The sequence below is a fragment of the Terrapene carolina genome, unplaced genomic scaffold (assembly GCF_002925995.2).
Source record: "Terrapene carolina triunguis isolate 2854851 unplaced genomic scaffold, T_m_triunguis-2.0 Scaffold21, whole genome shotgun sequence".
NCBI lineage: Eukaryota > Metazoa > Chordata > Testudines > Emydidae > Terrapene > Terrapene triunguis.
Window position 1 is genome coordinate 34,156,330 of NW_020664372.1, and position 21,985 is coordinate 34,178,314.

The following is a 21,985-nucleotide window of genomic DNA, read 5'->3' on the forward strand; positions in this document are numbered from 1 at the left end:
GAAAAGATAATCCAGATCACAGCTATTTAGTGGTGGGTGAGAAATCTGGAAAGTAATAATGCAGAACATGCCTATAGGTTATAGTGACCAGCAAATAAAGCATAACTTTGCAATGAGGCAGTTAAAAAAACAACAATCCAGTTCATTTCGAGATTCTTGAGACAGGACGTCTTGGAGCAGAGAGTTAATAGTTCCTCTATGTAGGGCTCCATTGTGAATGTTATGTTAACTTCTGGCCCGCTCATTTACAGAAAGATACTGACAAACTGGAGTGTATTCAGAAAAAAACGCAAAATGACAAGGGGGCTAGATGGACGGCTTTACAAAGGACATTTTAACTACAATTTTAATATGTGTATCGTGGCTAAATAAATGATTGAGGCAGAGTGTGAAAGGTATCAAAGGTGTGAACTCAAAGGAAGCAATTGTTTAATGGGGTGCTACCTAGGTGCAATGGGGTGAAAATATAAAAAGGAAGATTGAGGCAAAATATCCTGACAAATTTCCTGACAGTGGGATTTGTTCAATTGAGAAATAGTCCCCAAAGCATGTAGTGGAAACCCCATCCCTTGTGATATTTAAAGCTTGACTGGATAAAAGTCTAGAAAATAAGTGAGGAAGCATAAGAAACAATCCTGCACAGCCAAGAGTAGGGATTTCCTTGAGGACCAACAAACTCTGGGGGAGCTATAGCACTTCCACTCCTGATGCTGGAGAACAGAAGGAAGGGCTTCGCTTTAAAAGATCCTTTCCTGGATTGGGGGATGGGGCAACAGGTCTACCTGCTACTCCCCTGGCCCCAAATACTGAAGTTGTTGAATATGGGTCAGCTGGGTCCAGTCCTTCACCCTGAAGATGTTGGAAGAGAAGAGTGTAGAAAGCAACTGAAAACTACTAAAGGTAACTGGGTGGACACCTCAGGGTCTGATTCAGAAGGGGGTCAATTTCTAGACTCCAAAGGAGTCAGGGAATTACTGAGCTCTTCAACCTTCCTCTCCACTGGACCAAGAGAAGGGAGGGGGCACTTTTATCTCCTGCCAAATGATCCTGGCAGTGGGAGCGTTGGACCCAATGTAGACAAATCTAGCTCTGCACACCTCTTGCAGCTAGCATGGATGACAACAGTGGCCTATTAAACAAAACCATCTAATCATGAATATTAGCTGTAAATATTCAGCCTTATTCAGATAGCCAATTATGGCTATATTGTTGCCATCCCAGTCATTTTTACTCAGTTTGCTTACTAATAGATCCTTTCCATCTCTAGGCTACTTATAGCCTATCTATAAAAGCTTTGTCTTATTGTACTGGAAAATTACAAAGCACCCAATTAGATTTCTTTCAAAAATATTTAGCTTTTATTGCACACATAAAAGGTTTCCAAGAAGTTTTCTGATTAAAATAGCCAGCTTCTAAAAACTCATCTACTCCAGCATCCCCAGCTCTTCTTCTGCATCACTCTCTCCAGAGCATATAATTAAGCAGACGTGCAGATTAGAGAATTAGTTGCAACAGCATTTCCTCTTCAGTCTGTACTCAGACCCCGTCTAACCAATAGAAATGCAACAGCTCACACGGATCCTAGGCTTTTGTGCACATACTTTGGAATAATTAACATGTTAATTAGTGAATAAGCACCCTGCAACAAACACTGCTAAGACCCTGCAGGACATGTTTTCAATTTAGATTCAAAATGCAACATTTCCTAGAAAAGTGCTTCGGGGAGGACTTCCTTCCCTTTAGTGTTCCTTGCATGGAAATCTATAGGTGATTATTCCCATAAATACAGTCAGCTCCCTGCTTCCTGTATGTCAGGGCCAGAGGTAAGCAGAAGAACATTTTATTTTTCCTGGGGTTATTAGGGCTCCAGATTTCTCTAATTCAGTTCTGTCTCTGACATTGCCAAGAAAGGCCCAACCATCCAATCAGCACGTTGAGTTGGACAATCCACGTCCAAAGATGCATAAACACTATTTGTTGTGATAAGAAGTACAGCACAGTAAAGCACATAACAGGAAGTCTGGTACTGATTAAACCTTGGTCAGTGACAGCCCTGCAGTGTGGGGAGAGAGAGAGAAAACTGTTTTCTACAGATGAGTGTCATGGCTGGCCAGTTGCTCCTCGTACTGCTTTCCACTTCCCTAGCAGGTCTCCTGCAAGCTGAAGGAAATGGTAAGAGAATCTTGACTTTTTGCCTGTGAGGCTGGTTTGGGGTTTTACATGAGGAATGAGCTCTTACGTGGCAGGACAGGAGCAGAGTAAGCCAAGGGGAGTCCCCCCCTATGCTTGAGTGTCTCAGACATCTTACAAGTTGGTGTTTCATACATGCAGTGTGTGAGAGATCGGTTTCAGCGCCATGTACTGTCGCTGTGAACTGGTTTGCCTAGAGTTTTAAGTCATGTACATACTTTCAGTTTTCCCAGTCAAGGTGTGGGGCAGATAAGGGTGGGGCAGGGGCAGGACCTGCAGATACAACACTGTCTGTGGTGAAGAGAAAAAAGAGAGGAAATGTCTCTTCCCACAGCGATGAGGGAGGCAGAAAACAACCCCTCCCATCTTGGAGAAAAACTACCCTTCAACCCAGAAGCTAGTGGGAGGGAGGGTAGCCCCCTTCCACCCAGCAGCCTCAAGGAGGGGGAATGGAGACATAAAAGGGAAGGGGAAAATTCCCTCCAGCCCAGGAGAGGGGGAGATGCATGGGGGAGTGGAGGCAGGAAACCAACAATTAGAAGAAATGAGATGCAGCTCCAGTCAGTAGAAAGGGAAGTCTCTACTCCCCTGGCTCCCCCACTTCTTCAAAGCCTATGAAAAGGAGTCTGAAGAGAGGCAGATAAGCTTGTGAGAGAACACTACAGGGAAAAGAGAGACAAAAACTAAAATGGAGCTGGGGTGGGAAGGAAAAGGAATAAAGATCTGTATAAGAGTGGGGGAGAGGGGAGAGCTAGAAGAGACAGACATTTTAGGGTTTAGTGTTTACTGTTATTGATATTTTAATTTAAAAAGGGCTAGTGTCAAACTGCTTATGCCCCCAAAGCTACCGTACCATCTTGTGAGGAATGTACATCCTCTGCACTTCCTGGGAACGAGATGCCAAGTAGGTGGATAGTTTCCTAAATCAAATGAGGCCAGAGGGAGCTAGCATGGGACTCCAGAAGCCGGGGCTTCAATTCCCTGCTCTGTCACAGACTCCCTGTGTGACCTTGTGTAAGTCACTCTGTGCCATAGTTCCCCATCTGTAAAATGGGCAAAATAGCATTGCCCTATCACACAGGGCTCTTGTGAGGATAAATACATTAGAGTTGAAGTGCTCAGATCCTGTGGAAAGGGGGCCATCCTGGGGACCTTAAATAGACCAGAAAGTTTGCTTTTCCTTTATCCATTCTTTAAGTCCTCAGTGCTATTGTGTTTGGCTTGTTTGCGACTGCAGCACTGCTTAAAACAAACAACTACCCAGTAGTTCCTAAGTACAAAATCATCCTCCAAGGATTCTGCCCTGGAGCGATTTCTTTGCCAGCCTGTTTAGATTCCCAAAAACCCCTCTTTGCATGTTTCTCAACTGTTCTGCTTTACCAGGCAAACATCCTACAGCTCGCTATGTTCTGAGGCAGGAATATTTAGGGAAGCAAGAGACCAGCCTCACAGACAGAACAGGCTGGGTCATAAACACTCCATTCCTAGCTGTAATAATCGGTGTGGCAACATTTAGAGATTAAAACCACACTATTACATTGCTGCCTCCTGTCACTTCCTCAGAACTTCACAGAGCAGGAAAACTAATTTAAGGATAAGCAAAATAATGAGTGAACTATGAGCTGTAAATCATTTAGCCAGACACTCGCAGCTACATTTACAAAGAGTTAGACCTCATCCTGGCTGTAGGTCCATTGAAATCAATGGGAATCCATGCAGCAGTAAGGTACTACCCAATGTGAGTAACGCTGGCAGAATCTGGCCCTCTGGGTCTGATCCAGCCATTTCCCCTGAAAACAAAACACCAACTGTCTCAAATCTAATTAATAGAATCTTAGGCCTGGAAGGGCCCTAGAGAGGTCATCTAGTGCAGTCCCCTGCACCCATGGCAGGACTAAGTACTATCTAAATCATCCCTAACAGGTGTTTGTCTAACCTGCTCTTAAAAATCTCCAATGACGGGGATTCTACAACCTTCCTGGACAATTTATTCCAGTGGTTAACCACCCTGACAGGAAGTTTTTCCTAATGTCCAACCTAAACGGCCCTTGCAGCAATAACTTCTTGTCCTATCCTGAGAGGTTAAGGAGAACAATTGTTCTCCCTCCTTGTAACAACCTTTTATTTCCCTTAGTGATCGTTAAAGTGCATAGTTCATAAAAATCATCAATTAATTAATAATAATCAGGTGTACAACAAAACAGTCCAGGAACTGCATGTTCTGTGCCAAGGGGAGGCCGCATGGTCCACTAGATAGGGCATGAGGCTATAAGATTTGGGTTCTAGCCCCAACTCTGCCACTGACCCGCGGTGTGAAAAACACTCTTTCTGAGTTCAGTATCTTTATCAAAACCCACCAGCATGTCAGCGTTTACAGCACAGTAACTGATGATGATTAGTATACTCAATATTTATCCCTGTATGGTGGGATTTTTGACTCTGGTATTAATATAATGATTTGTGTGCATGAATTGCTGCCCTCTGCTGGAAGTAACTGCACTGTTCTTGCATGCAAGTGGCTGAGATGGACCTGCTGGAACTGCTTCTCCAATTTAATTCAATAGCAGCTGCCCTTTTAACCTATGGGGCAGCAGTTCTCAAATTGTTAACATCATGCCCTGCTCTTATTAAAAGAAATGAGCTCAGGCCCCACCTGCGCTAGACACAATATTCATATGTAGCCAGTGTTAGTTAAATACCAGAATGCCATTATAATCACCTTACCCTGACATGTTTCAATTAGATGGGGATAGTACTGAGGGCAACCTGGGGTGTTATTGGGTCTGAAATGAGAGCCTGGGGCAGCACAGGGGCATTTGGGAAGATGGGGAGGTGGGAGCCTGGAGTCTTGGGGATTGTGTTGGCTGGGAGGGAGGGCAGGGAGGCTCCTGGAACAGTCTCACCCATGAGCTCCTTGAATCCCTGTCTTACCATTTTGTCCCTCCTGGAGTCCCTGTCCCGTCCACCTCCTGGCCAACTGCTGCTGCTGCTCACCAGCTTTCCGAACAAAGCAGGTGGTCATGGTCTTCCTGCCTGTCAGTGCCACAGCAGCCCCCGGCAGCCAGGAGGAATTGCTGTGTGGGAAACCTGGCTGGGGCCATACAGCCCTGGCGGGTGTGGGAGACTTTATTTGGTGCTAGAGCGGGGTATCAACGAGCAAAACGTAAGCAGTGATTTGCATTTTCTTATTTTCAAGATTAAGTGAAGTAAGACAGAATTTCAGGGTCCATCCACACCCTGTCAAAGGGCAACTGTTTGAACAGGCTTTTAGGAGGGATGTACCTTGCCGGCATAAGGAGTTGATAAATGTGGGCCAGAAACTTTTCTTCTACTTGGGGTAATGGTGCCTAGAAATAGATTAGGGTTTATGTGTTTTTTTTCTTTCTTTTTTACTGAACTTATTGAATCCTTTCTAACAAAGTTCTTTGCCATCACTTTTAAAATGAAACATGTTGTTTCCTTTCCATTTAGTGTTTTTGCAGGAAGAAAATGCAAACAAGTTTTTGGGAAGAACAAAGCGTGCTAATTCCTTTTTGGAGGAGCTGAAGAAAGGGAATATTGAACGAGAATGTTATGAGGAACGCTGCTCAAAAGAAGAAGCCAGAGAAGCCTTCGAAGACACAGAGAAAACAGTAAGGACAAATCAACATGAAACAATTAGGCCTTCATCATCCAAAGTGAAAGGCCCCTATGATCATTAGTTACTTTTGAGCATTAAACCCACAGAGTGATTTCAAGCTCTTTCTGTTTTAAATATTAGAAGTGGGCAGAATGGCAAAGTTTGGTTTTATAACACCAGAGGAGTAGAGTGAAACGTACAACATCTGAAAAGGCATCAAGTCCTAGTTCAGGTCTTGCCAGATCAGATCATGTTAAAGCAGCCTGTTCACTTACATGGTTCTGATCTGTTTAGTTTAGACAGTGACCTACTTAGAGCATCTCTAACACTGTTAGCATAAAATACTTCAAGGATGGATTCTCAACCCCTCCTGAGCTCTGCATGTGTTGAGTGGAGCCCCTTTCTGCATTAAGAAGCACAGGCCAGGCAGAACTGATGTTTTCAGATGCGATTTGAAATGAGATGGAGAGAGTACAAGAAGGCTGATTGAGATGGCAACCACTGCCGAGGAGAAAGTTCTCGTATGATATTAACCAAACTTATCTCAAGGTGCCTGGTACATCTCCGATATTTAAGGGCTGGATTCGCTATTCCACGTGGAACTTGTCTGTGGTGTAAGCTAAAGCTGCTGCTGCGCAGCTCTAACTTACGCTGAGGCTCGTCAGCTGAGGATCAGGGACCTTGTAGCAGGCTGGACTGGATGATCTGATATCTTTTCACGGGCTCAAATTGAGGTAGTCGGTGCTACTGGCAGTTCTTGTCAGCCTGGCTTACTGACTATACTGGATGATGACCTCCTTTCAGTGTCCTTATGTGATACTCTGACTCTCCTGCTGGCTTTCTGCCTGTGCAAAAACAAAGCGTCCCCTTAGGTCTTGGAGAGGGAGAGTGGGTGGGAAAGAGGCAGGTCTGCCAGCTTTGAAGAGGTATGTTTCGGCTGCAGAAGCATCCGTCAGCATTCATAGCTGTAACAGTATGAAGGAAGGCCTAGAAGAATATACTCCTTTGGTCAGCAGGAAGGTTATCAACCAGGCTGGCCTTGAAAAGTCCATGTCCATGTCCCCTTCTCACCAGAGAGGAAGCTTATCCCAGCGCTAGTTTTAGAGCCTATGTTCTGAGTCCCAGCCTTGCCCTGACTCTTGGCAGCAGGAAGAAGGCTGAACCAGCCAGCCAGAAGAAATAGGAGGCCAGAAGTGGGAAAACCAGGAATGAGAAAGGCAAAGGAGCAGGAAACAGATGTGGGAGTTAAGAGGAGGGATGGAGAGATGGGGACTAGAGAGACTTCAGGGGATTGGTGTGACTAGAGAAGGGAACACAAAATGTTTGGAAGGCAAAGAGTGAAATTTGGTGGGGAGATGTATTTTGAAAGGTGGAGGAGGAATTGGGGGAGGAGCACAAAGAAACTAGGGGGAGGGCAGAGGCAAGATGGAATAGAAAGTGAGATAAAAATCAAGACAGCAGAGCCACACAGCCTGAAGGTTAGTAACTTGGATGTAAAATTTATATTCCCACATTTTATACTGTATCCCTGGCAAAAAATAGGGAGTCTGCTCTGAGCTATAGGGCATGGGAGAATTTTAAGGGAAGATTGTGGTACAGGGTATGGATTGTAAATGGTGTGTACGGGATAATCTTCAGGCTGACTGTGACCTGAACATGGGTTGTTGTCACTTTTTTCCGTATAGTTTGAGCATTAGAGCCCTATTTTTCCACCACAGGATTCAAATAACGTCCATGAAGTCAAACAAGTTCATTTCTTATAACTATTCTTCTCCTAAGGCAACAAGGTCTGTTAAAGCATTGTTAGGGTTGCACTATGAAATTCACAAAATATTAGGAAGTGGACTAATTAAGAAATGTTAGCTCAGCTGTGGTGAACATCTACAAGAAGCAATATATGATAAGCTATATATTTAACCAGGAAAACTGAAAGAAAAGAGGCCACAAGAGAGAAAGAGGAAAAAAAATAGCACTTTGCCTTCTTTCAGTGTTAACTTCAAATAAGATCATAGCTGATTGAGACACAAAACATCACCAGGGCCCTATTCTCCCACCATAGATTGCAGAGTTGCCAATTCTCCCTATAGCTGGTAGGTTTTTTTCTTAAAACCCCCTCTGGGATCAAGTTATTAGCTGAGTAGCAAAACTGTCACTGATACAAAAATGTCTAGACTTCATAGTTTTGTTTAAAGATGCAGTTAAAGTAGAACACTGTACTGCAAGGGCCTATATTTACATCCAACTTAAGAAGTTCCACTTTAACTGTGTCTTTAAACAAAACTATCTTTAGTATATTTGTATGAAAGCTTCTGTGTTAGAGTTTGATTCACTAATCTCTGCCTATCTGTTGTTTTTCCCCATTAGGATGAGTTCTGGAATAAATATATAGGTAAGGAATACTTTAAATTGTACTTTGTTCTTAAACCTCAGAGAAAATATATTACAACATATTGGACACTGAGGCCTTGTCTAAACTATAGGGAAAAGTCAATCTAAGCTACGCAATTTGAGTTACCTGAATAGCGTAACTCAAGTCAATGTAGCTTAGATCTACTTACTGCGGGGTCCACACTATGCGACGTCAACAGGAGATGCTCTCCCGTCGACTCCCCTTACTCTTCTCAATCAGGTGGATTACAGGAGTTGACGGGCGAGCGATCTGTGATCGATTTAGCGGGTGTTCACTAGATCCGCTAAATCGTCTGCCAATGCATCGATCGCCGCAGCGCTGATCCTTCGGTAAGTGTAGACAAGCCCTGAGAGAGAAACACTTTATTAAAAAAAAAAATTGTTGGATGATAAGTAAACAACACAGCTGTGTGACCCCTAGAAGCTTCAGTTTGCAATGGTATTTGCATGGTGACCATTACTGATTTAGTAATTTATTAAACCGGGACCATGGAGTCCGGTACACAGGGATTTCGCAGCAAATTGGCTCTTTTGCTTAGGTCTGGACTTTCAAGTTCCCCAAATTCAAACCTAAAGGACACATCTCACACGCACACCACTCCCAAGCCCTGGGACACCACTACTTAACATTTCCTGATTTTAAAAGGAGCCCATTGGCTTCCTCCATCTGCTGCCACCTGCACCCTATCGTTCCTCTCCTTTGTTCACCGAGTCAAACCGTCCCCTACCCAATTCCAAGGGTCTTTTTCATGAGGTCAAAGAAGCACCTGGCCTTCCTCATCACTCCGAAGTAGGGCTACCACCTGGCCAGTATTTGACCGGCCTGGCCAAGTTTTTTTTTAATGGATTTGCCAGTTTCCAGAAAAATAATTTAATCTGTTGGGGTTTTTTTTTACGTGGGTCTAAAGAATTACATTATTATCACAATACGCTGGGATATCTAATGTTAAAGCTTTCTGTGTCCAGCTAAAGATGCTGCAGTGTTCCCACTTGCGCAGTTTAAGCAATAACAGATCAAAACTGTTGAAAATATGGCAGCTCTCTGGCCACCAACATGGAAGCGCAGCGCGCATGTGTGAGAGAGGGGGTTTGAGTCATGTGAGAGCAAGGAGACGTGCAATGTGATCAATCTTATCTGTGTGTGTTCTCTCTAGATATTGTAAGTGACTGTAGAAGCGGGGGATTGCGGAGTTGCCTTGTGGTTGGGGTTGAGACAGACTTCCTTTGAGGGGGAGTTACCTTTTTTTTGCATTTCAAAGGTAGTAACCCTAGCCCCAACACACACAGGACAACACTTATGTCTTTACTGCAGAGTTAGCCCAAGGTAGCCTAGACCAGGTAGAGCATCCCCAGTGCATGGCACCAACTGTGCCAGACCCGTGTGCTGGGATGGGTTTCTGGTGGGATATTCCATGGTTCTTAGCGTGCATTAAATGAGCTGCTCTATGAATTCATTTACAGGGTGAGCATGCTCTCTCTCTGCCCCTCGCATGGAGCTGCTGTCTGGCAGTGATATGAGAACAATACTGTATGCAAATAACTTTCAAGCAGAGCTATTCATTGATACAGACAGTTCTGAAAGGGAAAGCAAACAGCATGTGGCAGCAGGCACTTTTAACAAGAATGTCATTATGGAATTCACTCTGCAAACCACAACAGTGATTCGTAGTGCACCAGGCTGACTTCTCTGCTCCTCTGGTTCTTTCCTGTCAGCTAGACATAAGTGTCATTTGGGGTACATTTCCCCAAACCATGGGTCTTACTGTTATCACATCTTTACCAGAAAGCCAGTGTCAGCTTCTGGCCAACTGGCGGTGCAGGAAGAAGATTTCTTGAACTGCATCTCAGTTCCAACACAGTGGAAATGCAGAGGAAATGGAGCAGACTAATGTAGGGTTAATACGCTGAGCCAGTGTAGGTGATTTACAGTGCAGAAAGAGGGGGGAGGTAGAAGACAAAGTACAGCCCAGGTAAAATTGTGGATAAGCTTGGAGATCCAACAGCACCTGGGTTTGATTAGCCTGCATTCTCACTGCAAAGTAGATGGGTTGCCAGCCCGGGCTGAAGCAAAACCCAAGCTCAAGTCAAGCCTATATATTCAGTCATGCCTGCTGGCAAAGGCCTAAAACACTTTCAGGACCAAGTTAGAGGTTTTTCTGTGTAGACAGAACGAGGGTTGTGGCAACACCCAAGCTATAGCCCAGGCTAACTCTTCAGTGAAAATACACCCTAAGCATGGAAAACAAGTTAGCTGTGGTTATGACCCTGTGACAAATAAGCCAGAGAGTCAGCTGGTTTCCTGATTATCCTGTAAGGAGGCAGCCCAAGGAGAGGAAGACAGGGAATAATGGTGGCAGCCCAAGTTCAAAGAGGCACAGAGGGGAGGTAATTTATCACTTGACCTTAGCTAAAGCTATACCACACTACTCCCATATTCTTGGTTGTTCTCACCTCCCTGCTGCAGAGGTGTCAACTGTCACAATATTTGGTGTTTTTCTTAAAACCCCAGCTCCTGGAGTCACGTGATTAGGTAAAAATCTCAGTTATTTAAAAAAAACATTGTGGCTGTGGAGAAGAGTTTGAAAATGTGACCCCTAAAGACTCAATGGCTGGAAGGTAAATAATAGGAACACCAAATTTATTATTTTTTTAAAATCTCATGAATTTTAAGCCAATCACATGATTTTGTAGGGGCCTGACTCATGATTTTGATTACTTGGGGACTGCAATACCACTGCTAGGTAAATACAAGGAAAAATGCCAGCAGAATAGGGGACACTCCTGAGACATCTCTCCTGTTATCTGAAGATTTTGGGTGTCCCCTAAGACCTTTTGGGTTATCTGGCCTTCACAACCCTCAGCACAAATGTTGCACTCTCTGACAATGAAGTAATACTGAAGCCTTTTCTGTAGGAGGCAGAGTTGTGCTCCGCTATACGTGAGTAGAGCTGGTCAGGAGTTTCTAGCAGCCTTTTGTCAGAAAATACCAATTCTTGGAACCCAAAATGTTTTGCGGAAACTTATCGGGTTTGATGAACTTTCAATGAACCATACGTTTGAACCACAGCTCACCCGGTGGACTGCTGCCCAGCCTGGGGCAATCTGTGTGGTGGGGTTGCATGGGAATTCTGTCAGTTTCACAACTGCTGTTCAGTGCTGGGCATCTGTGACACTGGCAATAATCATGTAAATTTCAGTCAGTGGCTGCCAGGGTCCGCGGGGAGCATATTTCATTTCGATACACCATGTGGTGGTGTTTCCAAAATGAAAATTTTAGGGAATTTCCAGTTTATGGGAAGTTTTGAACATTTTGGTTTTGTTCGGAACATGATCCATTATATACAAATGTCAAAGCAGCACAAAATGTATGTGTATGTTGATAAGTCTAGTGCATGATATTAAACTGAATGTATTCTACATGTCGTTGTTTACTGTTGCTCTAGGACCCTTTTGGAAATGCAGTATTATATCTCACAGGGTTATCTTGAGATAACATTTTAAATACAACTAACAAAAAGGACAGTAACAAAATTCACCATCCAGGAAAACTTCAAATCTCAATGAAAATGTTTATACTGTATCTTAAAAGCTGCTGTGGCCTCTTTTTGCAGACGGGGACCAGTGCAAACCCAATCCTTGTCAGTATGGTGGAACATGTAAAGATGGAATTGGCACATACACTTGTACATGTTTGGATGGATATCAGGGCAAAAACTGTGACTCTGGTAGGTCTCTGTTTTTACTGTAGGATGGTGATGAAATATTCAAAGAGCCAGTGGGTAGACAATATTTCTCATTTCCTTAGAGTTAAGGAATAAATGATAGAATATAGGGTTGGAAAGTTTTGACAGGTTTGAAACCAACAATTCCTGGCTTAGGAGGCCAGTGCAGTAAGGCATTAAACTACCGTGTCTTCGCAAATAGATAAGGTTAATAAATGCTCAAAAACTTCTGTTAATGTTGCAAAGCAGGTGCCCAGTCCTACAACCCTTATTGATGTGGGTAATACTTACCTCACAATCAGCCTGAACTTAGTAAGAATGCTCAGATGAGTAACGGTTGCAGGACCTAACTAATATAAATACACCTTATTTGAGCTCCCAGATACAATTCATCTGGTATTACACCACTTATTGACTAGCAAGAGGAGGAAGAGGCAAATCAGGGGAGAATGATTTACAGTAGATAGTTCAGTGACTTTCTACCCTCCTGAGCACCCCATGCTCCTTGGGGTTCCCTCTCTTCATCTAAATCCCTCCTGAATACCCACTTCTATTGGGACAGGTACAAGAAACTAACAATATCTCTGTACGTACAGCGCTTCAGCAGCGCAGCTGTACCGATACAGCTGAACTGCTGCAGCATATCTGGTAAAGACGCTCTCCCGTTGGCATAAAAAATACACCTTCAGGAGTGGCATAAGCTATGTCAGCAGGAGAATTTCTCCCGCCAACATAGCGCTGTGCACACAAATGTTTGTCAGTGTAACTTCTGTCACTCAAGGGGGTGGAATATTCACACCCCTGAGCGACATAGGTTTTGCCAACATAGGCTGTAGTGTAGACATAACCTAACGGAAAAAGTCATCCACTTATTTATTTATCTTGTGAGCGAGTGGATAATGTTTATCAAATGCTGGGAGAGAAGGGTGAAGGCTATTGAAACTGAGCTGGGAATTGGTTTTGGGAGAACAATGAGGGATATGAATTATACAAGGAGGGAGGAACGGAGGAATAACGTGCCTACCAGCACCCTGATCTCTTTGCTTGTATGTTATACTCCTTTCCCCCACCACTTGTTTGCCTTTTTAAACTATCCATTCTTTGGGGCAGAGACAGTGTCTTCATCTGTGGTTTGAAAGTGCCTAGCACGTTTTGGGCACTATCGCAACATGAGGAATAATGCATCTGCCAGAGGCAGGCTTGAAACATTGCAAACAAAAAGACAAAGGCTCTGGCCCAAGTTTACAAGCATTATCAACTGCATGTGCCTTTACAAAGTCACCATTTCTTTGTCATTTTCACACAAATGTGTCTTTTATGTAGTTATACCAAAATACTGCAAGCTGAACAATGGCGATTGTGACCACTTCTGCAGCCCTGTAAGAAACGGTGTTGAATGCTCCTGTGCTACTGGCTATGTTCTGGGAACGGATAAAAAATCTTGTACTCCAACAGGTATGAAGCAATGCACTGATAAGGATGGATTCTCCCATTGCTTTGATGGTGACAGAAAACTAGACTTGCAATTGTTTCTCATTTAAACAGTTTTCCCTCAAGTAGAGCTTGCTCCATTTAAAAAAAAAAAAAAAAAAAGTGTACATAAAATACTACATTTATAAACTATTATTGTCATACTAATATAGATTAACCTTATATATTAATATACTGACATTATTTATAAAACAACCAAGCTCTGCTTACATACAATGATGGTATTCGGTTCTTTGTGTATTATTAATCTTAAATTAAAAAATAATGTATTTAATCAGTATAAATGATTGCGCTTGTTATGACATCCTTTATAAGTTAAAGAAAAACAACCTATGTTTAAAGAGTCATATGAGTCATAAATATAGCTCTTTGCCCAGATACTCATTTTTTGTAAGGATGGATGCATAATCATAACAATTTAAATAATTGAAAACATTTCATTTTAAAGATTTTGAAAGCATACTTTCAGTGAAATTGTTTGCTCAGCATTGTCTCTATAGAAATTGAGCACTTGCATAAAACTTAGCACTGTGGACAAGCCTTAGGACAACAGAAATGCGATTGGTTTTGGTCCAATCTGGTCTTAGGCTCTGTGGTATCTGCCAAGCCCCTGCTGGTATCTTGAAAAATTTCATGGAATCTGCAATTGTAAAGATAACTGGGTAAATGATTCAGCTGCAAAAGGATATTGTTACGCTTATTTTTTTTTTTTTTGGTCATTTGTAGAGTGTTTTCTCATCTCTCTATTATTTATTCAAACATTTGAAACACTGAATGTGACACCTATTTACGTACAAATCATTTTCCTCCCTCCTAGGCACACATTTGTTTACTCTAGGGCTTCTTATGAATGCTGAGCTTCTGGAAGTTTAAAAAAAAGTGCACTGAAATTGTTTGTTCAGGATAAAAAACAAACATCAATAAATGTACTTGGACATTGCAAATGAACAGAAGCACAAGAAATGTCACATAATGAGCTTTCTAACCATGAAACTCTCCACTCAACTTAGCTGTCCTGAAGGGACTCTAGTGTACATTTAAATGTCTAAAGTTACCGTATTGTTAGGACATCAAATATTAACTTTTTGTCGTTGTCCTTACAGAGCCTTTCCCATGTGGGAAAGTTTACGTGAGAAGAAAAAAGAGGTCAGTGATTTCATTTGGTAACAGTAGCAGTGTTCCCAGTGAACAAGATGGCAAACTCAATGAACTGTATAACAACAATGGGGCAAGCCACAAGAACATCACCAGTATCACAGACAGCTCACACCTTCATCTTCAGAATGAAACAAAAGCTCCCAATAGAACAGAGACTGATCCTAAAACTAATGTGTCTCCAAATCCTCACACGAGGATAGTAGGTGGTGATGACTGCTTGCCTGGTGAATGTCCATGGCAGGTAAAATTGTATGTTTTATATCTTACATATAGAAAGATGTGCAGTGTTGTTGTAGCTATGTTGGTCTCAGGATATTAGATAGACAAGGTGGGTGAGGTAATATCTTTTATTGCATCAACTTCTCTTGGTGAAAGATAACCTTTCAAACTTACACAGAACTCTTCCTCAGGTCTGGGAAACATACTCAGAGTGTCACAGCTAAACACAAGTTGGAACAAATTGTTTAGCATAAGTAGTTAACACATATTGCGAGGGACCGTTCAAGGTGAGGTGGCCCGTTAACAGCTCTCCAGTCATAGGGGGGAAAGGAACAAAAAATGCTGGGCTGAAGGTGGTGGCGAGGGGAGAGATAGGGGGTTAGTGGGTTACAGATTGTTATAGCGAGCCATAAATCTAGTGTCTCTGTTCAGTTCGTGATTTTTAGTCTCTAGGAAAGTTATGAATTTAAGTCCTCGGGCTCATCTTTTGAATGTGTTGTCTAAGTTTCCATTCAGCATGAGGACTGATAGGTCAGATATAGAATGATCCCTTTGTGAAAAGTGTTCACCCACAGCTGATGTGGTATTTTTGCCCATTATCATTTTTCTGTGTGTTCATTCTAGAGAGTAGTGATGTTCTTATTTCACCCACATAGTTGTTATTGGGGCATTTAGTGCACTGGATGAGGTACACCACGTGTTGTAATAGGCATGTGTAGGACCCGTGGATCTTGAAAGGTGTGTTGTGGGGAGATATCACTGTAGCAGTGGGGATGCATCTGCAGGTTTTGCATCTGTTGTTCTGGCAGGATCTGGTGCCAGTTTGAGTTGGTGTGTCCTGGTGTTTAGGGAGCTTGCTTCTGATGATGGCTGGAGAAGTTGGGGGGTTGTTTGAAGCATAGAAGGGGTGTATATATACTGTTGCTGGGCAGATACAAATACAGGCAGTCCTCGACTTTATGACCTTTGAGTTACGATGGAACAGCACTTACGACGTTTGTAAATTGACATCCTGTTCCGACTGTACGTCGGTTCCAACTTTACGACGCTCGATCCCACAGTGTTCCTATGGGATTTGAGTTACAATGTTTTCAACTTACGATGCGATTCTCAGGAACCACCAATTTGTCATAAGTCCGAGCACTGCCTGTATATACACACACCGGTATGTACTGTAGTTGTATGTATGTACAGTATGTAAAAAGCTATTACCTATGAAGGAAACATTGCTTTAATTTTAACCAGCTATTTATGAATTCTTATGTTTTTGTATCCTCTGGAGTCACCCATTTTCTCTCCTTACAGGCTCTTCTAACAAATGAAAACAAGGAAGGGTTTTGTGGAGGGACAATTTTGAGCCAGTTTTATATACTTACTGCAGCTCACTGCATAAACCAATCTAAAATCATTAAAGTTGTTGTCGGTAAGTGACTGTTATTATTTTATTCCTTTAGTATAAGAACAGGTATTAATGACAAACAATATGTACTCTAATCTCTATATGCGAGATGCCTTCTGTCTCTTTCCCCATAGCTTTTCATTTTGTCTTGTCAGCTATCATGATTGCCTCAATTTGTCCCTGGACTGGTTCGGAAATGAGTGATTCACTTTGTAGCTGGCATCAGTGGAAATTCTTTTTCCTGTTGGTGAACTATGTGGACATGATAAAGAACAATAGTTCTAGTATTTTTACCCCTTCTTTCTCTCCCCAAGATACTAAGAATATTGCCTTTTCCAAAACCTCACCCTCTTTACCAGCCAGAAACGCTGAAATCTCAGGCTTTAGCTACACTGGGACGCTTGGGAAAGTTAAGATGAATTAACTGCATGAGGTTTAAGCTAAAGGAAACTTAAGTCATGGCTGCACTAGAGAGCTTACAATGGCACAGCTGGACTGATGCAGCTGTGCCGCTGTACGGTCTCTCATGTAGCCGCTCTAAGCTGACAGGAGAGTTGTGAAACTGCATTGGTGAGACTGACGGGTGATCTCCTCATGGTGATGGACAGAGGTCAAATTACTATGATGATAGAATAGTATCTGCAATTTTTGGCACCGTAAACCATTGGGCACTGCTGCCAGGGCAGCTCCAGGCACTAGCCGACCAAGCACGTGCTTGGGGCGGCACCTTGGAAGGGGTGGCCAATCTTGGGGTGGTGGGGGGCGCTCAGGGTTTTTTGTTTGTTTGTTTTTGTTTCAGCGGCGCCGTGGCACTGGGGGGGTAGGCGGGGGCTGGTGCGGTGCTGGGGGGCGGGGGGGTCGGGGGGGGGGGGGGCGGTGTTTTTTTTTTTTTTTTTTGCCTGGGGCGGCAAAAAAGCCAGCCCTGACTGCTGCTCTGACTTGGCAGAAATAATGCAATCACACTGGAGATGCACTCGAGAGTACCACTTCAGCAGCTATCCTTGTGTATTTCAAAAAACCAGCACAGCAGTATCTAATCTCCAGTTCACACACAAAATCACCTCCAAGACCTTGGAACACTCTCCAAAAGAAAGCAAGAAAGAGCACTCACCTCACCATATTTAGATCATACTCTAAAACCTTGTATTGATTCTTCAGTACGAAAGTCTTCAAAGGAGTAAAGAAAAAGAAGCAGCCCATTCCAAAACAGTAGCTACAAATTAAACCAAAGCCAGAATGGAGGAATTGTCTGTCCCATCTGAACAGACTCATTTTTCCTGCAAGCCATAAATATTACATAGGTGATAGTGATAAGGCAGTGCTCTGCTCCAGCCCAGCTCTTTCAGAGATTACATTATCCCTTATGAACTTCTGTAGCAGCTGCAATCAGTGGAGGAGCGCTGACTCAAAGCTCCCTGGTATTGAAGGATATGTCTACATAGCCACTGAGAGGTGTGACTCCTAGCTCAGGTAGACATATACGCACTAGCTCTGCTCAAGCTAGGGCAACCAGACATCCCAATATTAGGGGCTTTGTCTTATATAGGCAACTATTACTTCCTTCCCCCCGCCCCCTCCAAAAAAACCAGTGTCCTGATTTTTTACACTTGCTGTCTGGTCACCCTAAAGCTAGCACAGTAAAAATAGCAGTGTAGCTGTGGCAGCACGAGCGATGGTTTGAGTACATATCCAAGGAGTTAGGCAGGATCATACTCAGGCAGCTAACTCATGCTGCCGCAGCCACGATACAACTTTTAATATGCTAGCTCAAGCAGAGCTAGTATTTCTATCTTTATCGAAACTGGGAATCACACCTCCCTACCAGCTGCTGTGTAGACATGCTCTGAGAGTGATAGGGGCTAGGCAGTCTCAAAAGAGCCCTCAGCTATGAAATTCACTCCCGACAGAGATGAGCCAGGGTCCAAGTCCCATCGTCTTCAGGTTGTGATGCAGGACACACAATGCTCTTTTTGAAAGCTTGCTCCAGTCTCTAAGTATTGGTTACCGCCTGGTGACTGACTCCTGTTTGGTCTACCATACCCTCCCCCCGTACCCTGAGAGATGGGCCCTGCGCAGTTAGTAGATTTGGAGGAAGCTGGGGAGAAGGGATTTGAGAAATGTTGATTTCTGTTAAATAAATTATAAAAAGAGCCCCCAAATATTATGGCAAAAGGTGCTTTAGAAATACACACAAAAACGTGAAAAGTACAAAGGTGGTCAGTTCAGAATTAGGTTATTGCATTGTTATCCATCTTTGGTTTTGGTTTTTATGGGGGCTTTTTTCTCTTTGCATCTTTATATATAATAAAGACCCTGTGAACAAAATTAAACAATGGATAATATCTTTGTTTATCTAGAAATGATTAAAATCATATTTCAGGTTCCCATGGCATTACATAAATATCAGCTCTCCATTCGCTTCTGCCCCAAATTCAGAATCCTAATGCCAATCTACAAAACCACCAACAAAGTAGGAGTTGATTATCTTGGAGAATTTTTGCAGCCAGTTAAGACAGTCATATTTCCCAGGAATGCTGCAGCTGGGGAAGCCCAGACCAGACTTACAGACAGTGGGCCAGAGGATCTTGGCAGAAAGATCAAAAGCTGTAGAACTCCTTTCTAGAGGACTTCATATGGAGTCAAGGTCTGACAGACATACTTTCTTAGATGTAGAAGAACTGGCTTGACTGTGGATGAACCCCTCTCTCTTGGGAGTTGTCTACATACAAAGGTACACCAAAAGGTGTGATGTTAAACCAGTTTGGCTAAACTAATACAACTTTGCATGTGGACAGTATTACATTGGTTTAGACTTAACTTAAACTTGTTTAGCTTGCACCCTATATAAATCAGGTTTAAACCTGAGCGTACATGCACAAAGATGCACCGGTTTAGCTAAATCAGTTTAATATCAGACCTTTACTTCAACTGATGTAACTTTGTGTGTAGACCAGATCTTGGAGAATTCATGAACTAGCATCAAGGTGGTAATAATATCTATATTTGACAACATTTAGATATTGGTCTGAAATATGTTGCAAATTTGGAAAGGCCTAAAAATGACCAGTTCAATAGTTGTTGCTTTAATTTTTCAAAAAGAACACATCACAAGATGTAGGCACCCAAAAATACAGTTTGTAGTTCTACAACAAAAGCAAATCCTACCCTTTGTACAACAGCAAGCTGGAAAATTTACAAACATTATCAAACCCAAAGTCCCAACCCATCCAGTTCCCAAAGAAACCCCATGCAACAACACTGAAATATGTGGGACGCTGTTATTTTTTGCTGATGGCGAGAATGTTAAAAAAATTTGAAACACAAAGAAGCTGTGTTTCCAAATGATTTTGAATGTTACCAAATAAAGGGCCAAATCCCATTCACACTTGTGAGAATGCCTATCCTGTATGGCCCAAGTGGTAGGCAATGGAGAACAAAACATTGTATTACACTCCTAAATGAAATCTCCATTTTAACATTAAGGTCCTAACTTGACACTTGTTTAGCACTCTCTGTACTCATCTATACCTGTGCAAAGTGCAAGTAAAATGCTCCCAAATCAGGATGGGAGGATTGTCCATCTGATCTGCACAGTAGAAAAGACTACACAAGGTGCAAGGCCATGGAGTGTTTGGCGTTTGGTTTTTCTAGGAACTGTTTATATTTGTTGTACTGTGTCTCATAATAATTATATTTTTAATGATTTCACACAGGGGAAGTGGACAGAGATAAGGAAGAAAACACTGAAATGATGTACTCTGTGGAAAAAGTGATTGTACATAGTAAATTTGTTTCGGCAACTTATGATTATGACATAGCCCTTATAAAATTAAAGGAACCTATAAAGTTTTCTATGTATGTTATCCCGGCATGCCTTCCTAATGTAGCATTTGCTAACGAAATTCTGATGAATCAAAAATCTGGAACTGTTAGTGGTTTTGGACGGCTTTTTGAACTTGGACGGTTATCCAACAAACTTAAAGTGCTTGAAGTCCCCTATATTGATAGAAATTCATGCAAGCAAACCACTAACTTTGCGATCACAGAAAACATGTTCTGTGCTGGCTATGACAATGTAACAAAAGATGCATGTCAGGGAGATAGTGGGGGTCCACACGTAACTAAATACAAGGACACCTATTTTGTTACTGGTATAGTCAGCTGGGGAGAAGGATGTGCAAGGAAAGGCAAATATGGAGTGTATACAAAAGTGTCAAAGTTCCAAGGCTGGCTAAACAGGACATTTAGACAAAACTCTTAATTATATGAAATTAATTTAGCATTAATTTAGCATTATGTTTCATACACTCAGCAGATTCATAACTAAGAGTTCAGTCTCTTTTAGAACTTCCGCTGAAATACTTTCCTGACAGCTTACTATTTCCTTTGAGAGTTACAGTACTGTTTCTTCATGAGTTAACACATGGTTTTCAGCATGCGTACTTGCACTTAAAACAATTCTCTGTTTGATTTAAGGACTTTCATGAAACAAGATTGTTTTTTAGATTCCACTTTGGGTTCCTGATTTACAGTTTTCCAAATTGGTCAGTAGGAAACTTAGGGTTGTTGTGGGGTTGATTTTTTTTGATGAACACTGTCCAGTTATAATGAAATTCGGAGCTGACAGTACTTGAGTTGGAGAGACAAGACAAATGTAAAAATAGCATTTATATAAAAATAGGTGTGGGACATTACTGAAATTAAACAAAGTATTTCCAAAGCCTTATGGCCTCAAAGCAAATTGTCTAATCTTCCAAATGACTCTAACACACATACATACACACACATTAAAAAGCTAAAGAAGGCAGAGAGGTTCCTCATTGCTAAAACTGTGCAGCAAATAAATCTTTGACATTTGATACTAAATAAATGAGTATTTCATAGAAACAAAATGTCCGGTTGGTTTTAGAAAATTAAACTAGAGTACAGTCAATAGAAAAAAACTTGATCCTTATCAAGAAATCATATATATTCATCATATATCTGTTTGTTTCTCTTTTTAAAATACTTTATCACTCTTGTTTCTTTTGTGGACAATAATAAATGAATGTAGTATTAATGTGGATGTTTTAAGTACTTCTATAGAAATGTAATATTGTTGTACATCTGCATTTACCAACAAAATAAAGTATTATCTATATTTATTTAGTAAATAAGCGTTTGCAAATATATATGAACAAAATCTCTTTGAAGACTAGAAAAAGCCTGTGTCCTCCCAAACAGCTGAGTCTGACATACTGCATCTGCTTTATGCCAAGTTGGAGAATAAATATGGGCCTTTTCCCTCAGCTTAAAAATAAGTCATTACATAACAAGATGATGGGCGCCTTATAAAGAAGTGAAACTCTGTTATGGCCTTTGATGTATTTGTTTGTTTAATTTGTAAAATCCATAATTATGGGGGTTCAATACATTTTCATTCCCTCGCTTCAAAATATTGAATTTTGTTCAGCAAACATTTTGAGCTGTAAGTTGCTCCATTTGACATAAAACCCGCAGCAGAGGCCTTCATGGAGTTTCCACCAAATTGTTCCACCTGAAGTAGGGTTTGACCCACACACATAATGAGCCATGGGAGCATTAGGGTCTCTGCACCAGCTCCTTCCCCCCTATTGACCTGCTCTCTGCTTCCTGGCAGTATGGCTCTAAAGGATGCCCCCTGGTTGGCTACCCTGAGGATCTCACTTAAAAGGACCTACACAGGGGCCTTCATGGGAAAGGTAATACTCTAGGTAAAGCCCTAAACTGTATAAACTTATTGCTGTAACTTCAGTGGGG

At 42.0% G+C, this 21,985-nt stretch overlaps 1 protein-coding gene across 1 annotated transcript; it reads left to right on the forward strand.

The window, feature by feature from the left end:
• The first annotated feature begins 1,993 nt into the window (after nt 1-1,993).
• F10 (coagulation factor X) lies at nt 1,994-21,351 on the forward strand. Its single transcript, XM_024219547.3, has 8 exons — nt 1,994-2,172; nt 5,662-5,822; nt 8,174-8,198; nt 11,830-11,943; nt 13,264-13,395; nt 14,535-14,830; nt 16,114-16,231; nt 19,921-21,351. Exons 1-8 carry the CDS (start codon nt 2,094-2,096, stop codon nt 20,466-20,468), a joined length of 1,473 nt encoding a protein of 490 aa, XP_024075315.1. The 5' UTR covers nt 1,994-2,093; the 3' UTR covers nt 20,469-21,351.
• The last annotated feature ends 634 nt before the right edge of the window (nt 21,352-21,985 follow it).